The sequence below is a fragment of the Plasmodium fragile genome (assembly GCF_000956335.1).
Source record: "Plasmodium fragile strain nilgiri unplaced genomic scaffold supercont1.9, whole genome shotgun sequence".
Taxonomy (NCBI): Eukaryota; Apicomplexa; class Aconoidasida; order Haemosporida; family Plasmodiidae; genus Plasmodium; species Plasmodium fragile.
This window is the reverse complement of record NW_012192589.1, coordinates 415,638-442,765: the sequence shown is the minus strand read 5'-3', so window position 1 is coordinate 442,765 and position 27,128 is coordinate 415,638. Positions and strand designations below refer to the sequence as shown.

General features: G+C 39.1%; 4 protein-coding genes across 4 annotated transcripts; 2 read left to right on the top strand and 2 right to left on the bottom strand.

Annotated features, from left to right (window-relative positions):
* Positions 1-2,025: 2,025 nt before the first annotated feature.
* On the top strand, positions 2,026-5,276 carry AK88_01146 (uncharacterized protein; the record flags this gene model as incomplete). Its single annotated transcript, XM_012478784.1, has 4 exons — positions 2,026-2,067; positions 2,239-2,446; positions 2,575-3,383; positions 3,606-5,276. 4 exons carry the CDS (start codon positions 2,026-2,028, stop codon positions 5,274-5,276), a joined length of 2,730 nt encoding a protein of 909 aa, XP_012334207.1.
* An 892-nt stretch (positions 5,277-6,168) lies between these two features.
* On the bottom strand, positions 6,169-8,871 carry AK88_01145 (uncharacterized protein; the record flags this gene model as incomplete). Its single annotated transcript, XM_012478783.1, has 1 exon — positions 6,169-8,871. One exon carries the CDS (start codon positions 8,869-8,871, stop codon positions 6,169-6,171), a length of 2,703 nt encoding a protein of 900 aa, XP_012334206.1.
* A 767-nt stretch (positions 8,872-9,638) lies between these two features.
* AK88_01144 (uncharacterized protein) lies at positions 9,639-10,177 on the top strand (the record flags this gene model as incomplete). Its single annotated transcript, XM_012478782.1, has 2 exons — positions 9,639-9,741; positions 9,948-10,177. The coding sequence occupies 2 exons, from the start codon at positions 9,639-9,641 to the stop codon at positions 10,175-10,177; spliced, it is 333 nt and encodes a 110-aa protein (XP_012334205.1).
* A 360-nt stretch (positions 10,178-10,537) lies between these two features.
* AK88_01143 (dynein heavy chain-like protein) lies at positions 10,538-25,679 on the bottom strand (the record flags this gene model as incomplete). Its single annotated transcript, XM_012478781.1, has 2 exons — positions 10,538-10,783; positions 10,974-25,679. The coding sequence occupies 2 exons, from the start codon at positions 25,677-25,679 to the stop codon at positions 10,538-10,540; spliced, it is 14,952 nt and encodes a 4,983-aa protein (XP_012334204.1).
* Between the last annotated feature and the right edge of the window lie 1,449 nt (positions 25,680-27,128).

Sequence of the window (27,128 nt, the reverse complement as noted above, 5' to 3'; positions counted from 1 at the left end):
AAAAAAAAAAAAAAAAAAAAAAAAAAAAAACAGTAGCGATCAAACCCAATACAGAAAAAAGCCCCTTTTAGTTGGAATAAAAATTGTGCTAATTTTAACAGAAACCAAACAGGCGTTACTGAGCAATTTCCACCTTAAGGTAACAATTGAGATGTAAAAAGAAAAAGAAAGCACAAATATGCGTATATATGTATAATACAAAAAGTACCATTCGTCATTTTTTCAATTTTTTAAATGTGAATTTTTTTTCTACTTTCTTCCGTTTCTGTTGTTCCCCTTTTTTCTTCACAGTTCACCCCTTTCCGCTTATCACCCTGAACTCTAAACCCCTCGTACACAACACAAAAATGGCAGATTTGTTTACAAAATTAAAGGCCATAAGTTTGCCGTTGCCGTAGCAATGTTGAAATATGTTTCGTGCCAAAACAACGGCGTTGAGTGAACCACCCTACTCCCGGGCGCATTTACCCAAGCGAATATATCACATACTTCTCTTCCTGGCATTGCGTAAACCAAAGGAATTTAAAAAGGAAAAGTGCATGCTTTCAAAAATCGTACGACGTTGTTTTAAGAAACGTTTCCACATTTTCTATGTAAGTAATTCTTACTTACATAACTGTTACGTAAAAAAGGATAACAGCACATCTATTTTTTTTCTTTTTTTTTTCTCTCCTTTTTTGATATTCTTAAAGTGTTACAGTTATACGGATTTTTCTCCTCCATAGTGAGTACTTTATATCCCCCCACGTACATTTTCAAACATCCCTGGTTTTTCAAAATTAAAATTAATTCTTCAACAAATTAACTCCTTTTAAATGATAAATTTATATATAAAAATAAAATTACACTATTTGGCCTCATTTTTCTGTTGTTAGCAAACAACTTCTCTTCCTTGTATTGCTGCCCTTTTAAGTGGTGTGTATTCCTTTTTTTTTTTTTTTACTCAGTAGGCTAATATTTAGGAAGCTTCAAAATGAGTTAAGTTGGTTTGCTCTTCATTTGTTTCCCTCTCTACTTTGTTCCATCATTTTATCTCAATTTCGAAATCGAAAATGTAAGAATATTCCCCCAAAATAGAAACATTTCCCCTCCAATTTTACACTATAGAAAAAGAAAATACATTTTATATTATGCCACACGCATTCACCGTAAAGATGAACAAATTCAATTATTCCGCATTTGGCAACATATATATGGATGTTTCAAACATTTTAAAGGAAGGGAATTTAAGCCAAATGGATCATAAAAACAGTAACACAAATGTTGACCGTTATGCGGATTTTTGTTTTCCATTTTTTAATATCTAATCCCCATTACTGTTACTAAGCATTGCTGCCTAATTGTATATGAAAAGATGAACACTTCGGGGGAAAAAAAAAAAAAAGGAAATTATTTGTGTTTTTTTTTTGAAAGTATACGTTAAAACACAATTTTATGGTCAAATGGAGGAAAAATATACTCTTCAGTGATAATCTCAAAAGAACGATTGGTGAACAATTCCTTTTTGCCAGTCGAAGAAATCGTTAACTGTGTTTGTTGATGTTTGGTGTTTAAAAAATTGCCCCCCTCTGGTTTTTTTTTTTTTTTTTTTTTTCTTTATTTTAATACCAAGGATATACGAACTGGTATCGTGTCACACTCTTAACGGAAAGTTTGGCCTCTTCTTTTTTTTTTTTTTTTTTGTTTCCCTTTTTTCTAATTTGATTTAAAGTAGTTCTCAGGATATTAATAATTGGTCACGCGGCCTCCCTTTTTTTCTGTCACTATATGCCGCCATGCAGCCCTGCTACTATGTAACCGCAGGACTGCGATAATTATCGCCCTACCCCCTAGGACTTATCCCCTTTTTGAAGCGCACATATACGTGAACATATCTACCCACTTATGTGTACAAAGTAAATTTCGCGGCTTCGCCTATTTGCTGTTATAAGTATAATCAAGTAGCACTTTTCGTCTTTTCGCTTGCAACTTCCTTTGACATGTCTCCTGGCCAAGTAAATAAAAAAAAAATACACCAATTCCACAATGTTTTGTAGAAAGCAAAAATGTAAAAATTACTTGTGCACTGTATTTTACTTCTTCTTTTGTGTTTGTTCTCTTGAAGCCATGTACCACACGCAGCAGTAGCTGCTAGCATATGTGCTTGTCCACGTACACACACGCGTGTTCTGCGATGTTAACCTGTTGGTAGAATCACAACACACGGATAACGTTTGCACCCCCGCACCCTTACTACAGAGCGAGATAAACAAGCTAAAAGAAGTTTTAAAAAAACTCCCACAAGAAAAAAATGAAGAAAAGAAAAGAGAGGTGCTGAAGAAGGTAATAGCGTACATGACCCTCGGGGTCGATGTATCAAAGCTATTTCCGGACATTATAATGATATCAAACACAAATGATATAATACAGAAAAAAATGATATATCTCTACCTGAATAACTACGCAGGTTAGTTGTTTGCTTACGTCTCGCGAGAAAATATTTATGTCCCGCAGTTTGTTAGCTGCATCCCATTTGCTGCATTTTTAGGAACACTCCTTTTATTACACTTCTATGCCTCCCCACCACAACCACAGAAACGAACTCGGAACTGTCCCTCCTCACTATAAACACCCTGCAAAAGGACAGCAAAGATGACGACCCAATTATAAGGGGGCTAGCCTTACGAAGCTTTTGCAACTTGCGCATTAATAATTTGTTTGAATATATAGAAGGGCCTCTATTTAATGGATTGAACGACAAAAATTCCTACGTCCGAAGAATCGCCATAATTAGTTGTGTCAAGCTGATTAAAATGAACCCACAGATAGGTATAAAAAACGATGTCATAAAAATTTTGAAAAATAAACTCCTAGACAAAGACTCCCAGTGTATAATAAATGCAGTGCATGCATTGAACGAAATATTGGTAGATGAAGGGGGATTAAAAGTAAATAAAGAAATCATTTTTAACATGCTAAACAAATTATCTACCTTTAACGAATGGGGAAAGTGTGTTATTCTAAATATCGTAAGTACCTACATTCCAGAGAATGAAGACGAAATGTATGACATTATGAACATATTAGAAAATCACATAAGAGATTTTTCCTCCGCAGTATTTCTATCGTGTTTAAAATGTTTTTTAAATTTCTCTTCCAATGATACAAATTTACAAATTCAGATTTTTCAAAGAATGAAAGATCCTTTACTTACTTTAATTTCCACCTCTTCTTACGAAATTTCTTACATCGTTTTGTTACATACCAATTTATTACTACACGAGGCGAATAAACTGAACTACAACATATTCGACTATGATTACAAGCACTTCTTTTTTCGATACAATGATCTTACATACATAAAGGACATTAAGTTGGATATCCTCGTGTCCGTGGCCACTAAGGTGAAACATCTACCCGTGCAGTTTATGCTCTACCGTGCCCCTCATAACTGGTGCACATTCTCATGGTGTCTTTTTAGCACCATAGGGAAGTTTTTCCCCTGCACTATACATTTTGTTCACCTAATCTCGTTTTTGTGTGAAAGAGTGCCCACATAGTGAGGGGCCCGTCCTGGGAAACATTACACTCTCATTGCGAACTCGTCCTTTACCCACACTCCGCAGAACAACATGGTCATGATAACGAACGAATTGAGCGAGTACATATGCGACCAGAACGTGGACATCGCCAGGAAGGCCATTTACTCCATCGGGTGCATAGCTCTGAAAATACCAAAGGCAATTTCCAAAATAGTGGAGTTAGCCCTCTCGTCCTTTCTCCCCATGAACCGTTCCTATATTTGTAGCGCCACGGTAGAAATGTTAGCAAACATATTGAGAAAGTACGAAGAATACACAAAAGTAATCATTGAACAAATTATAAAACATGATAACAAACTTATAGAGAATGATGGAATCAGATCTTACATTTGGATTCTTGGGGAATATTCAGAATACATAGAAAATGCACCCTACATTTTGGAAGGATATGTCAATCTGACCGACTGTTCCTATTTATTCATGCTGGAATTGTTGACGGCGTGTGTGAAGGTCTTATACAGAAGACCTTCCGAAATGGTAGTCATTATTTCCTCCCTCTTTGACAACATTTTAAAAAATTATAAATACCCGGAACTTACGGACAAAATGCATTTTTATTATAAACTGCTAAGTTATAATTATGAAGAAGCCTTCAAAATTATTGTTTGTAAAAAAAAACTAGTAAAAAATTTCTGCGAATCGAATGAAAATATTTTACTCGACAAATTGTTTAATGAATTCAACACCCTCTCTGTACTGTATAAACAGCCTATATATAAATTTGTGGAATATTCTAAAATACGTTTTGGAGGAATGTACGACGCGGAGGAAAATGAAGACCAGGGGACCCATGAAAATCATCTTCATATGGACGACGCTGGTGTAGACAATGTTGACAATAACATTGCACATGTCAGCGACACGGATAGGGAAAGCTTCGTCAACTCCCCAGAGCAGGATGCCCGAATGCCTGGCAAGTACCCCTTGTCCAACAGTGACAAGCACACAAATCACCATAACAACGGAACCAGTGGAAACTTTCCCAACATGAACGAGGATATGCTCCTTATGGGCGATGAAGACACGGGCGGGTGTCACCACAGCGGGGACAAGCATAACGCGCGTGGTCGCACAGACGATCACGCCTATGACCATGGAGAAGGCAACACGCTGGGAAACAACCACGACCTCTCTGCACAAGCCCCAAAGCACATCAACAACATGAATGCCCCCTTAAGTAGTAGGGATGTAAAAAAATCACGCGGCAGAGGGTCCACCAACAACGACCCCACAAACACCCTTGGTAGTAGCCCCACCAATAGTAAAAAGTTGGAGAAAAAAAAGTCGCATGAATTGATGAAACCCACAAATTCGGGGCAGATGAACAAATTAAATGATATTTTAGTCGATGCAGAAAATATAAACCCAGAACACTACCAAGAGCAGTGGAGTATTCTGCCTGAACAGAATAATGAAAAACTATTTTTAAGAAAAAATTACAACTTACAGTTAGAAACAATTGATGAATTTATATCAAAATACAACATTGTAACCCTCGCCTCTGGGGAAATCGATCAGTGCCTCAAATTCTACATGTACTCGCAATTTTATACGAAGCAGTACATTTTTATTGAGTTAATTTTCAACAAAGCCGAAAATACGATCAACTGGATACTGAAATCTCAATGCGACGACCCCAACATGCTCGATCGCTTCACTGATTATTTCAGGGACATATTCATGGAGTTCAGGTGATATGCACCGTTTGGAGCGATGTACTCCGATTTCGTACGAACTCTTCTGACGCAACGATCCTCCCCCTCATTTAATTCCAATCAATGGTCCGTGTCCCCTGTTTGATGTAATTTTGCCTTGTCCCGAACACTCCCCACATGACTGGCAAAATTGCGCGCACAATGAATTGTAACCGTGCCCGATGCGTGTTGCCCATACACACCTCCCTATCTGCGTAACTGCGGCATCGCAACGGAGTGCTGTGTATCCCGCATATGTATGAAAGAAAACATGTGTATACAAGTGCGCATGTCCACGCACGCACCTGTATATGTCGTTGAGTATAATTTTTTTTATTTGTCTGACCCCTTTTTTTTTGGAACCCTTTTAATTAATATTACAATCTTATAATTATCTTCTTACATGGAAACAATTTCTCGAGTCTCCCCCATGTACACCAACTGTCCTTTTTTTTTTTTTTTTTTTTTTTCCTTAAACCACTTCCTCATATGATGTGTTCAAATGTGTTCAAATGTGTACAAATGTGTTCCTACGCCGTTCCCAATGGAATGACAAAACAAATCGACGCGCTGTGCACTTTTTTTTTAAAAGAATATGCTCTTTTTTTTTTTTTTTTTTGTTCCATGTCGTAATGAAGCATGGGCTAGTATGAAGCGGAAAATATAAGACAATAAAAAAAACAGATTAGACATCATTACAAGTCTGCCCTATGTGGGCGCAGCTTCTACTACATTTTTCTCATTATTAGTAATATTAGATTAGCTAGCACACGAATAACCTATAGAACATTTTATTCTAACTTGCGCAACGAATACATGATGCGAGGGGGGGAAAAAAAAACATACCATATTTTCGTGTTTTCCGTTTGGTTCCCTCATTCTGTTGTGGTTTCCTATCTCTTCTTTTCTAACATTCCAACTTCTTTGTCATACTCCTCACAATTTTTAATCAAATTATAAACCAGGAGTTCATTGCGTTTTCCGTACAACTCCCGCACCAACATGCTGGCATAGGAGGAGGAGTTCAGACTAAAGCTTAATATCAGGGCACCCAAATTTCGCTCGCATTTTTTCATTTTTTCTTTACTGCTTTGATTGCTTCCTTTATTGCTTCTTTGACTTTGAAAACGTTCACTGCTCATATTTTCCTTTTTGTCCTCTGGGGAAGTATTGTTATACCCCCTTGCATCCACATTTTGTGAATATTTGCCATTCACATCCCTGTCTGCCTGTTCAGCTTCATCACCACGTACAGATATTTCGCTATACTTACAGTCTGAAGTCGGGACGCTCTTCATGTGCCCATTATTGCATACTCCCTTTTCCTTACACCGATGGGCATGTACATTCCCCTTTGAACTTTCATTTTCCTCAAAATTAGAGGCGGCATACAAGTCGGACAGGAATTTCCTCTTTGGTTCCTTATACTGACAGAAGCAGAAATACAGATTGGCTGGCCGCGAGACTATGTTTCTAAAGACACAAGTCATTCCATACTCGTATTCAAACGAATTGACGTAACTGTCAAATTTCTTTATTGTATGTAAGGCTTGTTTAATCGGAATAGCATTACTTAATATATTTTCGCTAGCTAGTCGAATGGACTGGTTAACATTTTTCTTTTCTTCTCTTTTTATCAAATGTTGTAGGAACTCACTTGCGACCTTATCGTCGTGAACCCTAAACAGCTCATCTTCATGGAGGGTATACATCAGGTAGAGTAATATTTCTAAAAAAACGAGTCTTACTTGGCTTCCTCTATGTTTTCTGTACATATTTTTAAACACGTTTAGGTAGGAGAGCCTGGGGGGCATGCTGCCCAGGACGGGCAAAACAACATTATAAATGTTTACACCTTTCAATGGGCCATCGCAGTGGAGAGATCCATGACCACCGCTGCTACCCCTTCCGCTACTACACTTTCCGTCGCTTTCCCCCGTGTCATACAACACAGCTATGTAATTATGCTGCGCTTTTGCTTCCCCCCCTTGCGACTGTACCTCCTTCACAAAGACATAGTCCCCCTTTACAGGCGCGGCACCGAAATTGTCCAACCGATATGAGGTTAACATGTTGAATATCTTCGCGCTGTAAGAATGCATGTGAAATCTCCTTGTCTCCATGCTCACCCCTTTGACGCATGTCTTCTCGTTCTGGTAAAAATGGGTTTCTTCCTCGGGCGTGTTAATATGCTTCCTACCGGGGTCATACTGTGCACTGTCGACCAAACGTTTGCCCTTCTCCGTATCAGCGAGTTCATTCGCTTTGCTGTGTCCATCACTGCAAAGGGTTAGACTGCTACCACAGCTATCACCGCTTCGCCTGCCGCGGCTATTCTTCTCGCACATGTACAAATTGCGCAGGAGGATGTACGCCTCGTACTCCGAATTGGTCAGATACGAAAAGAGGTGCTTGTTCGCGCTAGCCGGGTTGCCCAGCTCGTCACGCGGAATGGCGTCGCACCTCTTAAGCAGCTTATTCGTTTTGTGAGACAAATAACGAAATGCAAAGGTAGCGTTCTTTTTCTTATATATGTCACAAGCATTTTTCAAGAAAATCGTCAGATTGTCTTTAGTAACATTTCCATAAAACTTTTTATTTTCAAAAATGTGAGGATCTAAGACATGCCCTATATATCCTTTGTAGTCCCGTCGTATTAAGGCCTTCCCTTTATTGAAGGTATTCTTATATACTCCAAATCTTTGCATTCCAAAATAATTTATAAACCCATGTATTTTAATCTGGTCCAATTTATGCCTTAAATAATCCTCATGGTTTTGTACATTTCTCAGAACTACCACAAATCGATTGCCACTATGTGCACCTAACTCGATTTTTTTGTGCACCTTTTCGAGACTACAAATTTGTATATTTTTCATTCTTTTATGATTCGAGACATCACTGTTCATCATGTTCCTTATTTTATGAATGTGAATCATGCTAGTGGAAATGATTTGCGTGGACACACTTCTTTTGTCTTTAAAACCTGCGTAGTAAAAATCCTTTATGGGGATGTTCGTACTTTTGCTAATTTCCCTAATGGCTTCTTGTGTGTCCTTGTTCACCTTATACAGAATAAAATTTATCCATTCGTTTTTCTCTTCTGCCGAGTTACTCTCCCCATCTGCCGGTATTGATATGTTGCATCCATCGTGGTCTCCCCGCTCTTGCGCAGATCCAAGTTTCTCGACTATTATTTTCTCCTTTCGTGTATCCTTATCACCGCCATCTACCTTTTCCAGGCTGTCTCTCGTGTCGCCACTAGCGTGGTCACTCCAACGTTCACATTGCACCCTTTTCCTAACATAGCTCAAATTCAAAACATTTTTATCTTTCCCAATTTCATAGACGTGAAAATCTTCACATTTATATTTAAAGATGCACACAAGGTCCTTTTTTGTTTCTTCCCCATGGAACCCATTTTCACCTAAGAAGTCGCTCATAAAATGGTTAATCCCAACGTCCTCTTCTAACAAGTAGCTAGCTGCAAAATGACGCAACTCCTTTGTGAAGCTCCATTTTCTTGCTAACGCTAAAGTTACATTTTTCCTGGTCCCCGACAGCAACTTGGTTGTGTGCCATCCCAGAAACATCATCTATTTCGCCTTCACACCTGTGTGTCATTACTGCATTTTAAAAAGGTGTAGATTTCTTTTTTAACACCGCTTGGCGAATCGAGCGTGAGGACCAGCAACCCACAAAAAAGAACATATCGAGGAGCAAAGCACTGTACACATGTAAGCCCTCATATATGTTTACGCGTCACTTTGTATTTATGCAAAATTTTATCCCCTGAGGAGTGGCCACATTTAATGATCCACTTAAATGCAAATTTAGTGGGTGACCCTCGAAGGAGCAGTTAACCTCGTCACTTTTGCGATGGCTCACAAGTTACAGCCGTGTACTCCTCAGGGTTAAAACGTCGCAAAAATAGTTCTACACCGCCTAAACGCATTTGCCCCGTGTACATATGTTATACATGCACGTATATGCATAGTTATCCTCCTGTTTGATCACTCCCCTACGCACGTGTCACGTCTCTGCAGCATGCGAGTTTCTAAACAAAGGCGCCTTCACCAGTTGTACCCAATTAGCACCTTTTTTAATAAACGATTTTTCCAACTACGCACAGTCATTTCGAAAGAGAGTTATTTTCGTTGCGCGCCCTATCCTTATCTTTGCCCATTTGCGCCATTTTGTAGCTATACTTTTTTTTTTTTTTCTTTTTTTTCCTCTTCTGCGTGTTTTATCATCACCCTTGTTATATGATCCCAACCCTTTTTGAAGCCATTTAATACACCCGTTGTTTGTTGAATTACTCCCCAAAAGTGAACTCAAATTAACCTCAATTTTCCAACCCTCGATGAATAGCATAAAGGACAAACTTACCAAGGAAGTAAAAAACTTTAAAAGAACTGCGTTGCTTAGGGGAAGTCCTGCGTTCAGGATTAGCGTATGGTTTTCTGGTAAGCCCCAAAACAGAGTGCGAATAAGGACCTCGCATCGAATGCATCCCCACGTTTCAAATCTGTGTGTGCTATCCCACATGTGCATCATATGTAAATGCATCTAAGCCCCACGTGCTCATTACAACGTTCAGCTGTATTCCGCCTATCAGTTCATATGATCCTACACACACACTTCACTCCCCCACTTTTTTTTTTTTTTATAGGAATGACCCTTGGACTCGCCTGGATTCTCATAAGCGAGTACAATAACCCGAAGAGCAACAACGTATTCATTAAAAAAAAGGAGGCAGATTTTTTTACCAGAGAGGAAATAGAAAAATGGAACAAGCCGTACTACTCCAAAGGTGATTACAACACAGTGGTTATGGACTCCAACATGACGGCAGACGAAAAAAGGAAACACATCCTGAAGGGCATAAATAACGCCAAATGAAGTACACAAAAGAAAAAAGAGTGATGGAAGGGCACATGCCCTCCATGTGGTGCTGCAAAGATATGTTACTACTATGTTGGTGATGATCCCATCCATTTGACGCATTCTTGGTGGGCACCACCCCCCAGTTGTTGCAAAGTGAATGTTCCTCAAGCAGTAGGTAAAATGAGTATAAACGTGGGTGCATCCAAGGAACTCACACTTGAGGAAATAACATTACGTGTGTGAAGAATTACAAAATAATGGAGAGTGAGGAACGAAGCGGTAGAACGAAAGGCGGTAGGAAAGGTTCCTGCGAAGGGTGACAGGAAGCGGGGCCCAATAATTAAGCACGCTTTGTCGTGTAGCCCCCCCTCTCCGTCAGTACGTTTTGGATAAAAATATGGCCACTCCTCGCTGGTACCAATTTTCTCGCAGTACTCCCCGCGAAACCGGAAATTTCCAGAAGCCAATAAAAGATCTCCTCGACTTGTCCAAATAAATTGGCAACTCCATAAAGTTGGAGTTGGATTGTTCGCTTATTTTTTTATTCAAGATTTCCTTCTTTTCCCAGGTAATGGTTACTGGGGGGAGGTCGATGGCTAGTTCATCGCTCAGGGTAAGGCACTGCACAGGAGAAAAGGATGTGCGTGTGGTGAGGCGTGTGCGACGTAATGGCAACAAATGGGGGAAGTAGTTCGGCGATAACAAATCAGCGCTAACAAATCTGAGTGACAACCGCGTGGTGATGATATTGCCAAACCGCGCACCGCGTACCCCGCGCATGCGCTCAGCTGGAGCGCCCATCTCCGCTTACCCCATCCACGTCGCTCCACTGGGCACCCTCGATGGACAAACAAGTTATCGTGAAATGAACCGAATCATCGAGCAGATCCGCGGGGCGTGGGCCAATGGCCACTGACAACTCCAAGTCATCCAGAGAATTCTTAAATTTAGAAGCACACAATTGCCTAGTCGCTGTAATAAAGGCCCTTGGGTAAAATAAACCACCCAGCCATATAAAATGAATGGACAATTTTTTGTCCAATTTAAAATGAGCCGTAATCGTGTCGTTATTTTTCTGATGATAAGCTTCCAAAGTAAGATCTTTACTACTTCTTCTTCCTCTGCTCATACTTTTTTGTTTGCTCATATTTGATTTCCTATTTTCGTTCAGTTCTGTAGTTATTACTATTATTTGATAAAAACGATTAATTAACTCTCGTAGCCAATTTGTCAAATTCAAATTAGTTGCATTTCCATCGACAAGCCAACCAGGTGGCACGTTGAATGAGTTTAAGTCCTTAGCTAGTGCTCTCAATTTATTTGTGTATTTTAATTTTTCCTCTAACACACTTTTTAGCTGATTTAAGTTCCCCCTAATGATTTTTAAAAGATCCCTAAACAGGTGGTTCTCCCTTTCGAAGCACCTAAAAACGGCGTTACTCATATTTTCTTCATTTCTTTCCACATCGGGAATGCACTGAGGCAGGCTATCCAAAATTTCGTTAATGAATAAGACAGTTTCATTCTGTGAGTACCGATGTGTGACCCTGCTTGCGGTGGACGATTCAGACAGTTCGCCCTCCTCAGAGGAGGAAGTGCCTTCCTCGCCCACATCCATGATCGCACCTTTTGTCACATCATCGTCACCGGGGGAAACCATGGGGAGGATCCGCTTATCCCCCCTTCTGTACAACTCCATGCTCACGTTGTTCTCCTCTCCTAGTGCCTTCGTCAGAGGAGCATGAGGCAATGGCTCATAAACATCGGAACAGCTCTTACTATACAAAATGTTCCACTTGCTTAAAATGCTAAAATTCGTTCTGGTTGTTAGCAACCCTTCGGCTTGTTTTCCGAAGCCGAGCCATGCAGGTAAATCAGTGTTACTCATATTACTTGTCCATTTCAGGTAATCATTTAAATGTCTGAACAGATCTGGAGAAGTTAATAAATCTTTTTGGGAGGAACTATTACAAATATTTAAACTAAAATCGGCTTCGAAAGAATTAGAATTCATCAAATGCTCAATGAAGGTATCTAAAATTTTCGAGTCCACCAGATTGTCCAGTCTACCACCATACACCACTTCATTTAGTATTTTTTTTATGGCATCCCAAGGGATGTTGGAAGGGTCTATATGCTCAATGACACTCTTCCCTATTTTCGTAGATGCTCTATCTAGCCAATTATCCACAACAGATAAAGCACAAGTTAAATCGGAGTCACCAAATTCGTATCCCTTGGTCCATCCGATGGGCGTGTATCTCCTTCTTTCCAAAATTATTGCATGCAGAAAGGAAACAAGAAAGTACAATCTCATTCTAGCAATCTTCGGATCTTCTAAATTCCTGTTTTCTAAAAATAAAGAAAATGTTCGCAGTATGGACGATTTAATACCTACAGGTGGTTCAAACATGAAAGTCAGTGATATACGTAGTAAATTGGGAGGAATTTTAGGGTTTATTTCCATCGTCAGAAATAGTCGAAAATTATGATTTGTCGTAGCTTTGTGTATGTTTTTTTCCAACTGATGTAACCATTTGGGGGATAAGTGAATATTTTTTAGAAGAACCCATCCTCCATTTTTTTGAGCGGATGATATGATTTTTTCTGCTGAGATGTAGCCTTCTTCCGAACCCATTGCTATGGAAAATAGGGACACTCTACATTTCTCACTCAGCTGTTGCACTTTGTTGCTCGGGTCAAATCCAGGGGCGCTTATCAGCACTATAGGAATATTCCCACTGGCATTTTCCTTTACATATTTCTCAAACTCGTTAGTCGATAATTCAGGTATCCACAGGAAGTCCTTTCCTAGGATCACATTTATAAGCTTGTTAAAACATTTGTCTAACTTGTCTGGCCTCACTGCCTTAATAATTAGTGACTCCTTTAAACAGGCTAAAATTTCTTCTTCCTTCTTTGCACCGTTTTGCATGAATATTTTAGTATTATCCGAGCTGTTCAAATTCTGGACATACTGCGGATCTACATTTCGACTTAAAACTTCCACCGATTCGTCACTTTTCCCATTTTGCAAACCAAAATTTGGGGCACTGATTATGGATGAAATTAACTGTTCCGGTTCAGTGGAATGAATCAAATCGATCCACTTCTCCTGGTCATTTTTTATACTCTTCTTTAAATTTGCAAAGGATTTATGCTTCACCAAATTGTTCAATGTGCTTATCTGTTCATCGGTATAATCTGGCAATAATGCCTTTTCAATTTTATTCCCCTCCTCGGAGGGTACTGCTGTATCTACATGATGACTAGCATAATGGTCCTTCAGTAAGAAGTGTAAGTGGTTTGGGTCTATATATATGCCAGGATTTATAACACCCTTGACGTAACACAACTGCAAGGCCAAAACATATCTATCCTCTTGTAGTAACCCCCGAGCGACTCTGTTGTACGTCAAAGAGAATAACAAATTTTCTAAACATTTCAACCTTTCTTCGTAATCATTATTCTTCTTCACACTTGAGGAGAGTTCCTCCTTACGTAACATATCTTTCATCAAATTAAAAAAAAAGTTCAAATCATATTGATATAAAAAATTGATGCTACCTAAATGTTGCAGAATGAAATATATCCTCGCGGATCCTTGTGCTAGAAATAAATACTGGTTACTCACGTTTTCAATTTCTACCATCACTTCTTCGGCTATGCTTACTTCTCTAGACGCTTCCGCTGCTTGTACCTTCAATTTTTCCATTGTGCTTATCACATTATCATCATCCAGTATGTTCCCCTTCACATTGGACAGTTCCAAAAGCAACGATTCTTCTAACTCTCGTATCTTCACTTTGTATTCGCCTTGTAGTTTTAGCAAATCGCACCTCTTCTTATCAATGTCCGGTCTCTCATTTTTTAGGATCATATTTAAGCACTGATTTTGCAGAGAAGATGGTGTTAAGGTAAAATTCACGAACGTCACTCGGCTGCACAAATCTGGGGTAAACTGAAAATGTGCATCTCTCGACGTCAGAAACAAATTAAATGCTGGAGAGTAATCAATTTCTGAATCTCCTATCGTTATTAATAAACGGCCCCCTTGTTTGTGCGTTTCTTGATTTAGCACAGAGTTCAGAATGGCATCCACCTTTTCCACATCATATACGAGCAAGGTGGACCCAAATCGTAGTGCACTCTCCAAATTTTTTATAAAATTTTTATCAGAAAAGGAAGTTTTCACTATTTTTTTCTCCCTATATTGGTTAAGCAAAAAGGTACTAGCCTGATCTGATGGGTCTATAATCATGGGATACCTTATGTAGCTCTTTATAATAATGGCATTTTCTATGGACAACTCATCACTCGGCAATTCATTCGCTATCCACTGCAACCTCTCCGAGGGGTTAGACAAAAATTCTATAAACGACAAATCGTGTCTATGTTTTATATGATGCATTTTTATAATTTCCCCCCAGGTTTTCTTCAATTTTTGTCTCTCGTAATGTTCAAAGAAGCCAATGTACGCACAGAATGCTGCTGCTATGAGACAATCCCCCACAAAGGTTTCGGAAGCTGCCTCCAAATTGATGAATGTCTCTGACCATCTTTCCTTCTCAGATTTTAAATTATCAATCAAGTTAATAGATCTCTTTATTTTATTTTCCACAATTTCCATTTCTTGCTTAATGCTCTGCACTTGGCTAATTAGCTGGGCATAATCATTCTTATATTGTACTAATTTTTTCTCCAGCTCAGAAATGATGTCCTTCTGCTCATTGTACTGATCCTCCGCAATTCTTGTTTCTTCCTGCAGCTTCTCAATCTCGTTTTCCAACGGTTGAACCGTTTCTAATATATTTAAAAACGTAATAACAGATTCGACCCATTTCGCCAAAGGCCCAGCTGCGCGAGATGCTTTATTTATCCTATCCACGTCCCAGTCACTATGACTTATTCGCTTCTTAATCTGGGCACTAGTTTGAGGCTTTACCATTTTTTTGTCCAAGTAAAGAACTTTATTTATGAAATCCTGACCCTTCATAATTTTTCTAGCATCTTCCCATGTGACGCTTTTATCTCCTTCATTCATGATAAGTATGGCAACAGCTTCAACTGCATTTCTTACCAAAATGGGAGGGTTGGCCATAGCCCTTAATTCGTCAAAATTCTTCTTAGGGATATTTTTAACGGCTTCTTCTGCTTCTCTAAATTTGGGCTCTACTTCACTTAATTCTTTTCTGACAATTTCTTTTCTCTGCTCTATTATGATAAATTGTTCGTCCAACTTTTTGGCCAAAATTTCTGCTTTCTTTTTTTTGTCTTCCGTTTCGGCTTGCTGTTCTATCATCAGTTTCATTTTCTCCTCCGCTTCTGTATCCTTTTCCGCCAGAGTTTTCTTATTTATAGCTAATGAGTTCCTCAACTCTGCCACCTGCACTTCTGTATCCTTTAATTTGTTTAACCCTAAATTTAGGTGCTTCTTCTGATCAGAAACTTCTTCCTTCTTTTCCTCGATAATTTTCAAAAAGTGTTTTATGAAATCGAGAAAGTCCCTCGGGGTCATGTAATTATATTTACTGCCTTTCTTGAGAAGAACTCCGTTTATCCTGACAACAGAATTGTGAATTTCAACTATCGCTCTGGACAAATAATACGACTTCTTATCCTTATACTGGATCTTCCCTTTTATCGGGCCTTCCTCTACATTGTCCATGTGAAAATTTTTATCCGGTAGATCTAGATTGTAAATGAATTCACTTGCAACTTGCAGTAGGGCACTATACGGCCAGTCGCCAAACCAGTCTATCACACATCTGTTGAACAAAGCTGGGGAAGTTGCTTGCCTGTTTGCAAAATCTGGGTTCGCTGGATTCATGGTGAAAACAATGTGCAAATTCTTCTGAACCTGCTTTGTGAATTTCTTAAATATGTCTGACTCGTCTAAACCTACATTGGACCCGTACGCAGCTTTACACTCATTTATTAAGGCGGTGTAATAATCCCCTTCGAACAAACCAGGCACTTCTCCACTAGCTAGCAAAGCATTCATTCTTTCTAGGAAGGCGGGTCCTAAAACATTCGACTCGTCAAATATGAATGTTATTTTTTCTTCCTTTATACCAGATCGCTTCATCACACTTCTTAAATCGGCTTCAAACGATTCAGTGCAGTAATTGCGTCCAGCTCGAATTTGAAACACGGACAGCCCGTTAATCCATGAAACGAAGCGGGATAAAATCGTTTTTCCTGCCCCGGACGCCCCGACAAGTAGCAGATGTCCCAAAGGCAATCGCAAAACTCGATCTATTCGTGTAATATGATCCAACACGTCGTCAAAAAGGACCAGTTGCACATTTATCTCTTCTTCATTAAAAACTTTTAACTTTGCCTTTATTAATTCCTTCAAATCTTTTTTGTCAATTTCTTTGTACTCATTTTGCACGTACGAAGTGAATAAAATTGGCCTCTCCAAATCAGCCTCCCCAATGCCAGGGAAACAAAATTTGAATATATCATCGATAATTTTATCCGTTTGTTTTTTCTCCTTCTTATAAATAAGTCTATCCTGAAATATTCTTAGCCCCTCGCAGATGCACAACCGAACGAGGTCTCTTTTTTCCAAGTGGTCGCAATGTTCCAGAGTTTCGTATAAAGCCAGCTTCCACCTCGTCAGTTCTCTTGGGCTGTAAATATAATGAGGCTGCATATCTATTGTAAATGTTTCAGAAAATTTGGTGTAAAAATTCACCATTGCCAAAGTCAAATTGTCAGCCATGTGAGACGCTTCTCCAAATTTACGCAAAATGGCTCTATTGAAGGTACCATATATTTGCTTAAGAGATTCATACCCTGGAAAATCTACATACAAAATTGCTGTGTGTCTAAGAAAACGATTACTCAACGGATTTCTTCCCGCATCTGTTGGAGGGTTACATGCTCCAGCAAAAGTTATTCTCTCTATCTTTACCCAGTTCCATTGATTATTGTTAGAATCATATTTCCAGAAACCTTGCGATTCGTAAATCTGTCTCATGAACATGATGATTCTCTGTGTGTCATACTTGTCTGGGGTTGGCAGATTTATCTCATCCGCGAAAATAATGAGCCATTTTCCTGGCTGCACCGGCCTTAACACCAATTCACTTGTCGTCTTTACATACTCACAATAGTGGTCAAATGTCTGAAGCAACAAACTTGGTAAAGAACCCGAAGAAAAATTTAACGAAGCGATGTCAAATTCGGATGATTTCTTCAGTACAGATGTTAAGGTCATTGTCTTTCCGGATCCTGGAGGTCCACATAAAATGAATGGCTTTTTTAAATTTAGCCACCCTTCCAAAACAGTCGCATGTCTGATAGTATCCATTGTTTCAATCACAAGTGTCGCATCGGATACTTCTCCTCTGTCTACATCTATCATTTCGACTCGCTCTTTCCAACAATGCCATTCGCCATCTTCAATGTTCGGTTCGTAATCTAACAGCGTTCTTGGAGCATCCGACGAATCAGTGTCGTCCATTTGTCTACTTGGCGACAAATCAGCTGGCAACGGAATAGAACATATGGATTCAACATATATAGAAAACTTCTCCCGAGCCTCAAGATTTAAAGAACCACCTATTCCCCACAATATGCTCATGACTAGCCATTTCGAGATATACTTCTCTATATCTCCATCCGTTAGGGCGTTATTTGTTTTCTCATTTTTTACAACTAAATTGTCAATCCCCTTTTGCAACAGGAGGAATGTACTTTCAATAGCCCTTATGTGTTCATAATCCATCACGTGATCGAAATTGTTAGCACCCAAAAGACACTGGTGCACAAATTCGTTCTCTTCAAAGTAGTCGCTAATCAGGTTGATCGACCTAGATGCGATGCTCTTAAGAGGACATACATTCAATTCATCTTCATTTTCATCGAAAAATATGTGCGAATTTTTCTTCATATGATCCATTAAATTATCACTCATCCTTATATTGTCGTGACTACTAAAAGAACCATTTGACGTCCTCTGCACCGTAGTGGAGTCATTCATATGTGCACTGTCATTCCGAATGGCCATGCTCTCATTGTTGTTCATAATAAAGGCCTTAAATCGGTCCATTTTGCGCGGGTAATCATGATTACCATATTTTAGCTTCTGCAACTTATGCTTAAACAGCAGCGTGGGAGACAGAATGTCCCTAGAAAACCATATCATACCACACCTACTGACAGTGGCCAAGGTAGCATGCTTCAACGTATCGACCTCGAACAAAATTCGTACACTTTCAGGTATCGGCAAACGCTCTCCATTTGGCAAAGTCAATAATTTATTGTCATCCAAGACACTATTCAAATTTTCAGCCCATTCAGGATCTACATCTCCATCAAAAATGATCCAGTGTCTCCTGCTAGCATTCCCGGACTGTGCTGAATTGTAAAGAATTTTCCTCAATATAGCTGTAAAAACTCCATCGGTCCATTCCAAATTTATATTGTCCAATTTCCCATAAATTTCTTCCTTGTCTAAAGACTTTGCATCGATAATGTAACTCACCCCTTTGATGTTGTCTAACGCTTCCAAAGCATCTAGCAATACTTTCCATGCGCTACTTTTTCCTGTCCCAACATCCCCTACTAACATAACCCCATGTTGCAATTTCATTATCTGATATATCTGGCATATTTTCGTTACCCATTTTTCTTCAGGGGTATAAAACCTTGATTTACATATGCGATGTATTTCGTTCACTAGTGCCTTCTCTTCAAAGGGGGCTATATTTATGTTAGGGAATACTCCTGTTAATAAGCTTCTTATCAGAAGGATATCACTCGAAACTAGTTTTGGATAAACCGTATCGCACACAGATTTGAGAAGTAAATTTTGCTCCATTTCGACTACGCTTTCGGTGACACTCTCGGTCCTTGCGTTGCTCTCCCCTTTACTGATCCCCGTGGTGTTGTCTCGACTTGTTCCTTCTTCCCCTCTACCATGTGCACCCTCCAAAAGAGCCTGCCTTTTCAAATTACCTGCAGAATTCAATACACTCTTGAGTGATCTCAATCCAAAGTCGTAGTGAGGCTGCTTGGACAACTGCTCAGAACATAATTCAAACAGAGATACAATTTTACTTGACAAATGCTCTGCACTGATGAAGCCTTGAGAAAAAAGAGTTACTTCAACTATAAGTTGCTTATTAGGCTCGATCATCGCAAAGCTTCTAAATAGCTGCTTCAGATTGTCAGGCAAGTTTGACCTCCCAGCATAACCTGGGTTCATGGTTACAAAAATACCCACATTCTTATTTAGCCCTATTTTTTTGTTCAAAATTTCTATTTCGTTTTTTCTCTGAGCCAAACTCATTTGAATCGTTAAAATTTGTTCAGAGACCGCAGACAGGATTCTCTCCTCTAGTCTGTTAAACTCGTCGAAGCATCCCCATGCTCCCACTTGGCACAACCCAACGAAGATTCTACCCATAGCGGTAAAGTCAAACGATTCATCACAGTTAAAAACTAGAACGTATCTTCCAAGTTGAGCCCCCAGTGCCTTTACGCTTTCAGTTTTCCCTGTACCTGCAGGTCCGAAAGGGTTCCCGCCCAATTTCATCTTAAGTGCCTGGGTTAGGGTTAAGAAGCATGCATCCGTTAATTTAGTTTGAACTAATTTTTCGCACATACCAAGGTATTCATATCCGTACTCGAAAGTCGCATCTGCCATTTTTATGAACAAATTTACGTCACTCTTTGTTTTGTTAGGATCCCAGTAGAATCTCATATACTGCAGCCAGGTAAAATTATGGACGCTTCGAACGTTCTTTTCTATGAGCACACGTATAACATCCCTCTGGTGGACCAACTCAGTTATCATTTGCACAATTTTCTGTCTGGTCCTGTGATCCCTTTGCTTGACAACACTCACGGCTAAAAATTCTAGGAGGGACACACATATCTTTTCGCTCCTTTGAAAAATGTTCCCCCCAGGATTCTGCTCAGTGGAAGAAGTATCACCGCTTACTTCCCCGCCACGTTCCATATCCCCTTCAATGTTGGAGGTCCACAATATCTGCAGACAGAGCAAAACAATTTGGTTGGGATACTTCGATGCCCATTCCAGAATTTCGTTGTTTCCCCTAGAGTTGGCGCATTCGAGCATATCCATCTGTAGGACCTCCTTCGCAGCCTTGTCTAAACAATTCTGCAGGGTAGCCTTCATGTAGGTCTCCAACGTTATGAGCCACTCTTTTAACGTTTTATATGTACTTAAATAAATGGGCTGTTCAAAAAAGATTTCCTCTCCTTCTCTAGAAGACATTCCAAGTATCACATCACTCGTGTTCTCCCTTATAATGAAGGAGCTAATGCCTGCAAACATCTTGTTCACATTTCTTTGGATTACTTTAGCATCTTTGGAATTTCCAATCATTTCTAATAAATCCTCATCCCCTACAAAATAAAATCTTGGGAACTGATTTCTTTGTTTCTCTAGGTATTCTCCCAACGCCTTCTGGATCTTAGACAGCGAATCGGATAGCCGATCTAGCTGCTTTTGAAATCCTTCCATCTGAAAAAGTTCCATCAGCTTCGGCTTCTCACTGGTTTTCCTCATGATGTTAATAAAATCATTATCGATAATCTTGAACCTGTTATATTCTTGAGGTAGCAGCGACTTTATATCTGAGGACCCTTTCAACACTCCTTCTAAGTATACCCACTTCCTCTGTACATTCATCCAAACATCTAACAAATTTCGTAACCTATTTAACTTCTCATCCCATGTGAGGGTCTCTTCTTCAAAAATTTTCACGTACGAAGATATCTTCATGGATTGTAGCGCATTCAGATGATCATCGATGGTCGAAAATATGTCATTCCATCCTTTTATCAGTTTGCATTTATTTTGATATTGAACAAGTTCCAGTGCGTACTCATTCCAGGTGTCTTTCAACCCTCTGAGGAATTCTTCCAATGCCATTTCTCCTTGTGACTGATTTAAAATTTCTCGTAGAGCATTCTCATGTACGCTCAAATTGAGGGACCATAAATTCCCTAGGGTTAACTTGTTGTAATATATCTTGATTTGCAACTTGTGCAGTATTAATCTCCAATGCCTGTCCTTGAGTGACTCTGACTTCAGGTCCAACAACAATCCATACGTCCTTAAATACTGTTGTATTTCTTCTTGGACGTTGTCAAATATTTCATACTGTCTATACTTTGCGGGTATTCTCTTTATACAATCTAGTAATCCATTCAGAGTGTTTCTAACATTTTTGGGTTCTACATTACACCACAGCATTTTTTTCATCTCAGAGATGGTACAGTAAATCGCTTTTAACTCATCCCATATGCCTTTCACGCAAGCTATTTCTTCTTTCAAAATGTTGGGGGATACATGGAAACCATTTTCCGATTCTTCGCTACGAATCTTCATCAGTTTCTTTATCCTTTCTGATATTTCGTATTGCTCATTACTCAATTCAATTCTGCTTTCAAATGTACTTATAATTTGTAAAGCCTTCGTACTGTTTGTATTCCCATGGGATGGTTTGTTTTTGTTCCATTCCTCAAATAGCACCTTAATGCTATTCTGCACGTTGGTATCGAATTCCAGAACTAGGCTTTGTATGTATGGAAAATAATCCTTTACTAACTTTATTTGATAACTGCATATTTGATTTACCGTCTCAACTTTTCCAATAACATTATCGATGTAGACCCAACTGGTTGGAAAAACGTAGCGTTGCTTCTCCAGAAGCACTTCACTCTGCTTCAGCACATCACACCTACTGTCCCATTCGGCACCCTTCTTGCTAATCTGATTAATCTTTTCTATAAATTTGTACACGCTGTTGCATATTTTGGACAGAACTTCCATATCGTGTGTATTGATAATTGCTATGATATCCTTTGGTGCCATGGACAAAATGTGCATGGCAGTAATTTCCGACCCGGTCGTCACTTCTGCCTGGAGAGTTAAGTCATTCAAAGCCTTCTCTATATCACCCTTTAACACCATAATTTTTTCTGATAACTTTTTAGAAAATTCAGATACTATTTCCTTTTGCCAATTTTCAAATTTAGAACTCACCTTGGACTGAAGAATTCTATAATCTATGACAATCGGTCCAAAGTTCTTTTCCGTATCAAGTGTATCAAATGTGTATTCAGTTTCCCTAATTTCGTTCATGAACCCTTTCCACGTTTGTATGTCTTCACCAAAGCTTGTGATTATATCTCCGATTTCGATTTTCCACAGGGTGTTATACTGCAGCCACATGGATTCATATTTCCTCGCCTTTTCCACTGTGCCATTAATGCATTCTATCGCATCGTCGTACACTTTCTTGTCTATAAAATAGATGATGTGCCTGTACGTGTTATCCAGTATAACTTCACTTGCAACATCACAATCCTTTTCTTTCCTTATTTGGATAGTTTCTTTAGTCCTGTCTTTTTTCTGATATATGTTCTTGACCCTAGGAATTCCGCAAATGATGTTTATTGCCTGTGCTAGCCTGGAGTACCACATTTGCCTCATCGTGTCAATCGACGGGTGTAGGTAAAACTTTTGATTGATTATCTTAAACTCATGCGTCGTTTCCTTCATTATGAATTTTTTCCCCGTCTGATTTCCACTGGTCCAGTTTACAAATTCGCTTGTCCAGGTTTTTATGACCTCCTCAAGTCGAGCTGTCAAAATTTTATTCAAAAGTGTGTTCAGCTCCTCAATCCAGATATGCACATTTCGGTAATGCTCCAGGTACAGCTCATCCGCTTTCTCCTGAATGGATTTTACCAACTTAGTAACTTCATCCCCCTCGATGGTTATTTCGCATGCTTTTATTCTATCTAGGGTATCCAAAACGAAGGAATTTTTCCGCACAGCTTCATCCACCATTGACTCAAACGTGTTAACCACTTCGGTCAACTTCCTTACATACGTCTCCAGCACATCTGAATCCCAGTGTAGACCAAGGCCCTCCTTAATTTTCGCCTGGACATTATTATGTATAGACGCCACCAACTTTGTTATGGTTGAATTGAAAGGCACTGCCTTGGCTTCGTTCTCCATAAAAAGGCATATTTTCATATAACTCCTAAACGTCTTTTGGAGGGTTAGGGCATAGGGGTATATCAATTTTGTCTCATCTGCCTTCACCTTTATAGAATAGGGAACTCTCAAATTGATGGACTGTAAGTATCGAACCTCCTTAAACAAGTTAAAAAATTCAAAATCATAGTTTGCCACAATTTCGAAATTTTTTACTCCTAACTTTTTTATCTTAATAATTTTCTCGTACATGTCGAATTTATCTGCGTTCTTCACCCCCTTGAGCCATTTTTCAAACGTCTTATTTTGCGAAAGCAGGGTCTTAAAATTGTCAATACTCTGCCGCAAATTCTTCCCTTCAGAGTGTTGTTCCCATCCTCTTCCCAGCACATTTTCTATCCTTTTCAGAGAATCTTCCAACTTACGTTCAATCTGTTTAGCCCATATAATGGACCCAGCCACCAAAGGAATGTCCCTAATGCTTGACACCTTTTCGGAGGGACTTTTCACATACCCATTGATGTACACCATTTGAAGTTTCCTCAAATCGTCCACAACAATTTGTATTAAGCTGTTTTGGTACTCCTGAATGGCGCCTCTAATTTTAGGTCTAAAAAACAAAGGGTTGAATTTAGAGAAGGCGTTAAACATTTCGGTGGATGTTTTTGCCCCTCCCAATTGGTCCCTCAACTTGAATGTAATTTGGGACTCCACTTTGTTAATTCTGGATTCGTAAGACAATTTCGATTTTTCCCACAGCTCTTCCCCTGTTTTGGACAAATCTAGAGCATCCAAAGATGAAAAAATTTCATACGCTGAATTTATATCCTTCAGGAGATTTACTCCCACTGTTCTATCATCCCCAAACACCTTTGTTATAACCGCCTTAAACTTTTGATGCTGCTTCCTGAACTTTCTTATTTCGTCTAACCTTTCTTGCAAATTTATATGTTCGAATACCATTTTGGCAGGTGCCCTTTCGTTGAAACTTCTCTTTTTTATGAGTTCTCTCACCATATCTTTGAAAACCCTCATTTCGTCATTCCATAGGCGAAACACTTCCATGCATCCCGAAATGAGTACGTCGAATTCTTGGTAATCCATGCTTAGTAGTGCCTGTGGTGACAGTACCTTTTTCAGGGTGTTCCCTAAATCTCTAGACAGGGCTTCCACAAAATTGTACGACCTAGATAGGGGATACTTTGTTGTATTTTTTAACTTCTTCAAATGGTTGAAGATAATTCTTACAGCCTGAATAATTTGCTGAACCGTCTGCGCACCTAGAAGATCATCTATGGGGAAGTCCTTCATCAAAATGTTCACATTTAAAACGTACTCCTTTGACTGCTTCAGTTGGATGTCACTATCGAAAGACATAGTCGCAAAGTACCTCTTAGCGCTCTTCAAAATTTGTAATGTTAAAACCACCTCAGGAGTTCTTAACTGATTCTCTAGCTGAGACAAAGCATTTTCATATCCGATCCAAAAATTTATCTCTGCTAATGCGCTTCCACTTTTAAAGTCTCCATTCAGTCTAGTTAGCTTTTGTATTTCTTCAACCCATTTGGTCACATCCTTTTGTAACTGATTTAGAAATTCTTGGGATTCACACAGCGCTTTTAACCTTTCTGGTTTTATGTCGTCTATGCTTGGATATTCCCGTACTAACTCTTTTATTCTCCTGTCCACACTTAAGTTTATGATAGGAATGTTCAAATCGATTTGAGCATTCTTCATGGATATGAGAAGTTCGTTCAGCTTCTTCGAAACGTTGGTCATCAAAACGTTCGATATTTTATTCTCTCCTTCGTATGTTAGATATTTATTTTCCCCTGCAATGGTACTGCTAGCACAGGTTCCAGCGAAACCGCCACTACTTTCAAGCTCTTTCCTGTAGTAACCGTGTGGAATAAAATCCTTAGCAGCTGCATTGTGCGCAGCACACGAAGCGGCATCAAATATCGTATTGAAACCTTGCGATAAATATAAGTATACTAAATCCAGGGGAGTATCGCAATCCTGTTGTCCACAGACAAACATGAGCAATTCGTTCGACAAGTTTGTTTTGTTATTTCCTTTGTCTATCTGGTCGTGTATGGCTAAAAAGTTTTCTTTGTTTCGTTTCATGAAAGCTATGGCAACACTTTTCGTTACGCATTTGTAGTTTATGTTCAACTCGACGAATAGTACATACCCTGGTTCCTTCTCCAACTTCGCACGGCGTTCCGCTCCTGTGGTTGCTGCAGATGGTGGTACGGATGCGGTTGATTCTTCTTCCTGTTCAGCCCCTTCCTGGGAGGCATTTCCTGAGTGCCCGTTTCTGTGAGGCACCTCATTATCCGCTTCTTCTTTTTTTTCTTTCCCGATCACGATCAGGTTTACATTTTTGTCGGCCATAAATTTTCTTATTTTCTCCTCTTCCTTTTTTGCCAACACAGATTGTAGCTCCTTCCTGGAGCAGTCCAAAACGGTTGGACATATTTCAAGAAAGTAATTTATCAAGTGTGTTTTCTCCAGTTCCATTTTTTGGGGGCGGTTCCTCCTAAAATAGGTTCGTCTGATTGGGTTACCTATCTTTCGCTTCTCCTTCGTAAGGAATTCACAAGTCGGTTGAACGAATCACTGAACAAACTTGCTAAGCGTGCTTCCGCTGACACACCTTCCTCATCGCAGTGCCGCTAATGGGTGAAAGTCCACGAAGACGAAGCAGCGTCACCCGTTTAGCTCCACAAAATGAATCCCCAATCGGGAATTCCCGTACATGACAGGAAAGTCTACAAGGGAGGAGAAAATATTTAACGCGTGATTACATGTACATAACAGTTACATATAATCAATAGGCCTGCACAAGCAACCGGAAAAAAAAAATATATATATTAAATGCTTCCTACAAGCCCAGTTCTCGTCACAGCAACGAAGCCACAAAAAAGGAAAAAAAAAAAAAAAAAAAGGCGTAAAAAAATCAACACGCTGTTGTTCAAATACCAAGTTTATTCTTGTATATATTTTTCTTTTTTTCCCTTGCGCTAGGACAACGTCAAGTGTGCAATGCAAAATGTATATTAACAAAGTACGTTAGATCAAAAAGCGTGCTTCCGCTGACACACCTTCCTCATCGCAGTGCCGCTAATGGGTGAAAGTCCACGAAGACGAAGCAGCGTCACCCGTTTAGCTCCACAAAATGAATCCCCAATCGGGAATTCCCGTACATGACAGGAAAGTCTACAAGGGAGGAGAAAATATTTAACGCGTGATTACATGTACATAACAGTTACATATAATCAATAGGCCTGCACAAGCAACCGGAAAAAAAAAATATATATATTAAATGCTTCCTACAAGCCCAGTTCTCGTCACAGCAACGAAGCCACAAAAAAGGAAAAAAAAAAAAAAAAAAGGCGTAAAAAAATCAACACGCTGTTGTTCAAATACCAAGTTTATTCTTGTATATATTTTTCTTTTTTTCCCTTGCGCTAGGACAACGTCAAGTGTGCAATGCAAAATGTATATTAACAAAGTACGTTAGATCAAAAAAAAAAAAAAAAAAAAGCCTGTCCACAGGCACGTAAAAACTAACACAGAAATAATTTCATTGAATTATGGATTTCCTGATCTTATCGCAAAGTCTTAGATTAATATTTTTCTGTAATTTTTTTTTCACCACAAAGGGATACACCACATAGGAAAAGTTACTTCCTTTTTTTTGAGATCATATAAATGAGGTAGGCAAAATATTCTACATACATATTAAGCACTTTTTATGCAAAAATAGAGGTCTTTTTTTCTTTTTTTTTTCTTTGTTTAGCGTGTGCAAAGATTTCTACTTACAAAAACAGTGCACGCAATGCACCCGGTGGAAAATAACCTTTTTGTTTTTTTTCTATGTTTAATTTTTTATTCCATTTTTTAAGACTGACATATCATAAAAAATTGGCGAAGACTTCAATTTTTTCGTCCATTAATAGCAGAATA